The sequence below is a fragment of the Dipodomys spectabilis genome, unplaced genomic scaffold (genome assembly GCF_019054845.1).
Source record: "Dipodomys spectabilis isolate Male_0828 unplaced genomic scaffold, ASM1905484v1 ptg000001l, whole genome shotgun sequence".
Classification (NCBI taxonomy): Eukaryota; Metazoa; Chordata; class Mammalia; order Rodentia; family Heteromyidae; genus Dipodomys; species Dipodomys spectabilis.
In genome coordinates this window covers 18,668,576-18,676,856 of record NW_024870678.1, presented here as the reverse complement: position 1 = coordinate 18,676,856, position 8,281 = coordinate 18,668,576, and the positions used below count along the sequence as shown (strand labels likewise).

At 39.3% G+C, this 8,281-nt stretch overlaps 1 protein-coding gene across 1 annotated transcript; it reads right to left on the bottom strand.

Annotated features, from left to right (window-relative positions):
- Positions 1-5,017: 5,017 nt before the first annotated feature.
- Tmem200a (transmembrane protein 200A) lies at positions 5,018-7,239 on the bottom strand. The gene has a single exon (XM_042668840.1). It carries the CDS (start codon positions 7,237-7,239, stop codon positions 5,764-5,766), a length of 1,476 nt encoding a protein of 491 aa, XP_042524774.1. The 3' UTR covers positions 5,018-5,763.
- Positions 7,240-8,281: the final 1,042 nt, after the last annotated feature.

The following is an 8,281-nucleotide window of genomic DNA, read 5'->3' as shown; positions in this document are numbered from 1 at the left end:
AGGGGTTGGGCGGGGTGGGGAGGGGATTGGGTGGGGGGGGCGGGAGTAGGCTGGGAAGGGTTGTGAAGGGTAAACAAAGGAGGAGGATGCAATGCTTGATAAGAAATGTACTCATTATCTTGCCCATATAATTGTAACCCCTCTGTACAGTATGTTCACAAAAAATAAAAATTAAAAATTAAAAAAAAGAATATGTTATATATATATATATATACACATATATATATATATGTATATATATATATATGTGTATATATATATATATATATATATATATATATAACGGAATTGTTAGGAAATGGAAAGACTTGGAAAAAAATCTTATTAAGTGAAGTAAGCCAGATCCAAAGAAATATAGGACCATGATTTCCCCTCATTTGCAACAATCTTATCAGATGAGCAGAAAAATCTCAAAAGCTATGTATATATAACCACATAAGATGATGATAAGTGAAATAAACCCCAAGATATGGACGCAAGAGGTCTTTCTTGGTTGCTGTTGCTTTTAGTGTACTATGTGATTTTTTTGTTTCTTTTGTATGTTCTTCCTCCTGTGCTATATCCCCTGTTGTCACTGTACTTGATTTTGCTACCTTGCATCTTGTATATACATTTATCTGATTTGGGGAGAGGAAGGGGAATAACAGATGCTGAAACAAGGACACAGGATGACCCACTGCAATGATGATACTCACAAGACACTATGTTGGAAATGAACTTTACAACTTCCACAGGGAGTGGGAAGGGAGAGGGGGAGGGGGGGAGGGAAGGGGTAGTGGGAGGTCAACAAAGGAGGTAACAATGTTTGACAATAAAGGTACTCATTACCTTACTCATGTAACTGTAACCTCTCTGTACAGCATCTTTACAATAAAATAAAAAAAATTAAATAAATTTTTCGTCTTGTGGCATGTTGGGCGACACAATATATAGACAGAAATTGATGAGTTACTTCAGATTGAATCCAGATCGTAAAGAACTTTATGAAATGGGAGAATGAAGACAAATATTGAACTTCTTGAGTAACCAATATCCAAGTGACATTATAACAATACCTGGATATAAAGTGTTAAACAGGAATCTATGTAGGGACAGGGAAGGATAGGATCGGGCAGGGATAATTCACTGAAAACAAGAGGCTGATAGCTTGGATACTGCTCTAGAGAAGAAGTGGTTGAGATCTTGGAGCAACCTGAATATCACTGTGTGTAGATATATATCACTGGGCAGGCCAGGACTCTAATATTTTAAATGCTACTGCTAGATATATTATTTACCTTTTTAAAAAAATATGCTTCCTTTCTCTTAATTATCTATGGTATATTTCTGTGGTGAATTTAAAAGGATTAAATTTGAGCTGCTAAAATGAGAAACTAAAGATTTATCTTTATTCAAATCTTGTGTTAGTTTTATATCCACTTTGCTAAAAACATGGGAAAGTGCATTTCTCTTTAGTTAAATTACCATTTTTTCTCCTAAGATTGTAGACATGGAAATGTATACTTGAGCTTGTAAGCTTGCACGATTGACAGTTGTTGTTGTTTAATAGACAACAAGGCTTTATAGATTTTATTTTCCCTCCAAATCATTTTCTGCTTTAAATAAGTTGCAACTTAAAAAAATTATACCTACATAAAGATGATCAGTGGTGGAAAGTGAGAGACTGCCAGGAAAAAAGTAAATTTAAGGTTTATCTGATATTCTACTTGGAGCTATTTGTCATGGTTGGTGGCATTATAGATGATGCCTTTGATCCATTCTAGGTTACTGACTATGGGTTCGATATTTTCAAGAAGCCATGTATTACTTTCCAATGGCTGCCTTAACAATCACCAAACATTACTGGATTGATTCTTCTCCTATGCGTGTAGAAGCTCAGAAGTCCAAGTTATTCAGGAAGCTGGTTCTTCGGGAGCATGGGGGTGAGTGGGGCAGTGTATGTTCAGTTTGTAGATCTTACTTTTCTCTGTCCACCTTCAAAATCAGGGCCTTAGTAGCTCCATTTCTGCTTTGGTCCTGCCACCACCTTTGTTGTCATTTCCCTTGGCTTCCCTCTTTTAGGGACCATTGTGATTGCACAAGCTCTTGTGATTAACATCGGCCTCAATTGATTAACCCATGATAGTTTCATCTCAAAGCTCTTAATGTGACAGCTGCAAGTCTGTTTTGTCATAGAAAGTAATATTCACAGATCATAGGGATCAGGACACAGACACATTTTGGCAGATCGTTATTAATTCTACTACAGGATGGATAAAATACTTGGGGTGAGATGAGGATGGTGTGAGAACAGAACAGCTGTAGATATCACTTGCATATTAATCTCATGATGTGCCTAATTGTCACATCCTGACCCTCTATAACATCTATAGAAGCTGGGAGTAGGGCTGTGTTGGTTGGCAGAGATTGATGTTTGTATGGGAGTTAAGAAATACACTGGCATTGAGAGAGTGAAGTCTTCCTCAAGGCCATCAGACTGGAGTGTCAGAGCCATGGAGGTCTGATTGTGATTTTTCTCATTCATCTTTAGCTAAGATTAGTCATGCAGTTCTCCACACTCATGTTATGAGCTGAACTGTGTCTCCTAGAATTCATGTGTTAAAAGCCCCAACCCCTTGCACCTCAGAAGGTAGCCATACCTTTGGAGGTAATTAAGGTTAAATGAGGTCTAAAGAATGGGCTCTAATCCAGAATGTCTGCTGTCCTAGAAAAGGAGACAACAAGGATATTCACACAGAGAAAAACAAAACATTAGTACACAGTGACAAGGCCAGCCATCTGCTGGCCAAGAAGAGAGTTCCCAAGGGAAACTAATCTCAGTGATACCCAGGTCTTGCACTCCTGCAAAAAAAAAAAAAAAAAATAATAATTTATATAGTTTAAGCCACCTAGTCTGTGGTATTTTATTACTGTAACCCTAATAAATAAATAAATGGTAAGGTACAGGCTTTAGAAATATTGGGCTAGAGGTCTCCAGCTTTAGATTCTGAGTCCTGGAGTTCTTCCCACGGGAAGAAATTAAGTTTCTAAATTATTTTCAATATTCACAAAAGACTAAGGGAAGTATACAAAATATGATCCAATTCAAATGCCTGGTTTAGAGGCTTTACTGTGGAGAATTACACTGAAATTAGTATAGTGCATATTCTACCTTACATTCCTCTGAAACATTAAGCCACACAGTTTCGATTAATTGAAAATGAGAAAACTATTCATCATTTCATAAAATCAATTTGGTAAATAAAATCTGTTTTTTTTTTTGATGAAGAGGAGGTTATGCAAGAACCACTGCTTTAACTTACCCTTCCCCAATCCCTTTATTTGGATCCTCAAAGATCCCTGCTGCTTAATCCTGTTCAAATTGCTAGAGCTCTTTCAGGAGGAGAGCTCAGCAAATTATAGAACCTTAGTCATCTGTCACATCAAGGTTGTCCAGAGCTACTGCTTTCAAATCCGACAGTGGTGCTGACATTCGCTGAATGCTGTACTTGACTGTTTTCCTGAGAGCCAATGAAGTTTTATGGAAAAATGTTCTCAACATAACAAATGTGAGAAAAAAGAAAAGAAACTAATAAAACATGTGGCTAGACCACACAGTTTAACCTAACAGAAGCAAAATGAAAAGGCCAAAGCATGTTGGTAATTGTGGGACCACTGGAGAGGTTTGGCAGGGAGTTTGGGCATGTTACAAGGTGAGCAAGAATGAAGATAAGCAAACGGAAACACTGAAAGTTGAATAATAGGGATAGTGGGGATGGGGAAAGTGAGAGTGTGTCAATCTGATGAAAATACTTCCTATGCATGTATGAAATTCCACAGTGAAACTCTTTTGAACCCTTAAACATACAGTAAGAATATCAAAGAAGCATAGGAATGTAAAACAGGTCCTAACTATGATAGGAGTATTGGGGGTCGGGATAGGAAAATGTAGAGAGTAAAAAAAAAGAATACAATCAAAATACTTTATATACATGGGTGAAAATGGAGCACTGGAGGTTGTTGGCGTGGTTTTGTGAAAGGTTGGGAGGGATGAGAGGGGTGGGTAGAAGGGTGACTGATCAAAGTACAGTGTATATATTTTGGGATACCTCAAAATGGAATCCCCTCACACAATTAATTGATACTAATAAAATGTAAAAAAAACGATTACACAATATAAATAAAAAATGAAAGGAGGGGCATTTTGTTGCTTTAGCAAAAAAGGTAAATAAGTAAAAATACAAAACCAAAGCCCTTAGGTGCCAAGGTCTCCACACGCACTCATTAGACTACATCTGAAAGCTTAAAAACCAAGCGTTTTAGGCAGGGATGTACATTTTGTCTAAAAAAAATAGAAGATATACAAAGAACACAAACTTCTACGAAGAACAGGTATTTATTAAGTGCTTTATAGTAAAATATTGAGGCTACTCTATGACAATACACAGGCTCCATGTTCTCCTAAGAAGTGCAGGGCCTTGACTGACGGAAGCTCGAGGTACAAACATAGATGGAGTTGTGGGTGCTACACACACAAATGGGTCTTCTTGCTGCTCTTTCCCCAAACTGCAACATTTATGTGCAGAAGTGTTTAGACTTTGGGCAAAATCGGTACATTTCCTGAGTATTTCACCAAACAGTTAAGAATTATTATATTTCCTTAATAGAAAACATGACAAATTTCTGATGGACACATACCTTTTAGTACTTAACACCTTCAACAATTGAGAAGAATAATCCTCCCACAAGAAAGTATACCACAAGAAAGTCTTTGGAGTTAGCATAAGGCTTTCCAGCACAAAGTAAATTTCAAGGCAATTTATCAAGGACTAAATATTCATGAACCACCACGCTGTTGGTATGGGAAGATGAATGTCAAGGTTAGCCAATTTTTTCCAAATTGCCAGGATCTAGACAATATCAGAGGAAAATAAGGTTATGGGAGTGAGTGGTTTTGGGCTGGTAACAAATAGCTAGAAAACAATACTAAGATTTGGTAGCATTAACTAGCAAATGATGTATCTTCATTCATCTGTCAATATTTTCTTCATGTGTACAATTATTTCAAGATAGCATTTCTACAAGTGACATAGGTTCATTTGTGCAAACAAATTTTGATTCTGAATAGTTAGCATTAGTTCTAATAGTTATTTGGGATTTGTCTCTTATGTATGCCTGGAATTTTTAGCCCTGGCTCTTGAATATATCATTTCTTGATATCACTACAACTGACATTTTAAAAAAAATGCCGCCTACCTTAAAGCTCAGAGTAAGAATCACAACCAACTTAACTCATATTACACAGACCACATATAAACTAGATCCTTCTTCTTTTAAATAATTTCTCCAGTTCTTTATAAAAACCAGTCATTCAGAAAATCACATCCTGAGACCCTATTTACAAACTTAGATTGAGAGTTGGGCCTGACTGTTTGGTACCCTAAGTTTTCCTTCTAAATATTTCCTTCTATGAATATGACAATGAAAGAACTTAAAAGTAAAGAAAAACTTTTAATTGGGATGCAAGTGCTTTTGTATTCACATCAATAAAGGAGATCATGCTTTTTAAAGGAATGGGAAAAAACTCATGTGTGATCATCTAGAGTACTGCAGTCCTCACTGACTGGAACATACAACCATATCCAGCACAGAATTAAGCCGCCGGTTCTAATACATTACAAACCATTTGATTAAAAAACGCTCCCAGCCAGTCCTCTCAGAAGGAAGTCATGGTGAAAATACTGTTCAAACATATACCCTTAGAAAATGTTCTACTTGGCAACATTAAAACCTTGTTTCAGAAGTTCCTCGCTTTAGATTATTACTTAAAAACTCATCGTGTTCAAAACTTAAGTTGTTATGAGACCTTGAAATCATAAGAAGCTTCTCCTTATTGGTGAAGTCTTTTTTGATGGCGGCTGGGGGCACCAGCAACCTATCCATGGGGTCCTCTTTGTTCTCTAGCTTCATATATCCTTTGCTGTTGCTCCGATCCAGCCGAGGCCAACTTGGATGTTTTCTTTGCTCTGCCTGAACCGTGAGGGTGGATCGACCCCGGTCTAAGTCTAAAGATTTTGAATGAGAAGAAAGGAAATGCAAGGATGTGTTGGATCCAAACTGTCTTCTAGCAGCCCCGGGTGATAAGAGCTGCCCAGCCCCGGGACCAAGCGCCACAGATGACTTGTACTGAATGGATAACGCCTCCCCAATGGAATTATTCCTCGGGAGCATGGTACTGATGGGCTGGAAGGATTCACCAGCACTGGGCAGAGGGACCACGAGGGAATCCATTGACAAATTCTTGGATCTACTGTTGAGGTGGTCAGCATCCTCAGTGATGTTATCTATACTGGGTTCATCAATAACACAGTTATTAAGTTTGATCACAGGAAGTGTAAAAGCATTAATAGAAGACGACACAATTGACTTGGTTTCACATTTCTTAGAGCTGCTAGTCTTTTCCTCGGCTGCCTTGGAAGGAGGTGGGTAGAGGCCAAAGACAGACACAGAGCTCTCAGAGAGCAAAGGGGGCATCAGTTGCCCCAAACTCTTACTTTCGTTGAGCATCAGTTCATCCTCCTCCACAGAGCTGTCCATTCGAAAACTGCTCCTCAACCCCGAGAAAGAGGAGACTGTATTTGCCGCCAATCGAGAGGCACAGGCTCTCCCATTCTGCTTCACTTCAGCCTCGCCCCCCACACCGGAGTAGGTGCCATTCATGTGCTTTTGCTCCTTGATTCTCAGGGTGTGGATGTCAATGACGGTGGAGTAGATGTCCCGCATGTGAATGATTTTCGTCTCTTTGTCCCGGTTTTCATGAAGAATGGCGTTCGCGCATATGAAAATGAAAATACCAATTCCCATGGTGAAGGGGCCAAGCATTTTCATTTTATCTGAGTGCAAATGCTGCTCAAAGAAGCGCACCACCACACCACCGTGGTTCCGAAGGACCTGAGTCTCATTCGTTGACAACGTTGTTCCCGCGTCGATGAAATGTTCTTTCTGAGGCCAGTATCCCAGGACAGCCATGACAATTCCGATGATGGAAATGAGCACTCCTAAAATGAGGAAGAAGCCAGATGGGGAATAAAGGCGGATTTTGCCCCGGACAACCACAACATCAGCCCGTGGCCTTCGCCTGACCGGTTTCTTTTCCTGGGTGGTGGGAGTCGGGCTGAGGTTGATGTGGTGCTGGGATCTGGCCGAGTCTTGTCTCTTGAGGGCGGCCAAGCCCGTGATCACACCTCCGGTGGCTATCATAGCTGGGCCTTTTGTTCTGCAAAGAAAGGAGAGAGACAATGATCTCAATAGGTTCCCGGGGTAGGCTCATCAATTCAGCTCAAACTCTGCTTATGCAGTGCTTTTGTTGTATTATTGTCTCACAGGGCTAAATGAGGCAGAAGAATATCTTTTTAATTGTCACAGTTCAGGTTTTGTTGGCTGACTGATGTGAGATTTCTAGAGATTTTTCACTCTCTCTAATTGGATGAGTGTTTCCAGTATTGATGAAATGTGAGTTCAAAGTAATTTTTAATTTAATTAAAATAATGTTATTGCTTATTGTATAATGCAGTTCCCTGGTCTTGGGATGTCTCACACACTGCGTGTGGGTGCACACATAGACAACCACATGCCTTATCATTGATTGTGGTATTTTTGCAATGGAAAAAGGAAAGATACTTAGTAAGCTAAATATAAATGCCAGACACAAAGACAATACATTCCAGAAATGGATGGCTTTAAGACCACTCTTATGAAAGTCATCAGTATATTCTTACTTGCCACATAATCCTCCTCCTTCTCGATTGGTATTCATCTTCCTTAACCTCTCCATTTCCATGGCTATTTGAATGTTCTGGTATGAGTGCCTGAACCCAGGGCCTTTGCCCTAAGCTCTGTTTTTTTCTACGCTAGGCCAGCACTGTACCTCTTGAGTCATGCCTCCACTTTGGCATTTTTCTGGTTAACTAGAAATCAAGTCTTGAGGACTTTTTTGTCCAGGTTGGCTTTGGACTGAGATCTTCAGATCTCAGCCTCCTGAGCAGCTAGGATTGTAGACGTGAGATACTCTCTCCTGGTTTTCCATGGATATGAAACTTTTCTTGAAGCCTCTCTTCTCTGGTCTTTTATTGTACATTCTTGGTTCTACCCTGACCTTGCTAGCTATCTCAACTTTAGCTCTTCTTCTCTGACTGAAAAGTAGACCACTATGCCCCTAGAGGCCTGTTCTTGGCCATCTTCTTCCTTCTAATCTCCCTTGGCATTCATATGCACTCATACAACTTCCATTATTGCCTTTATG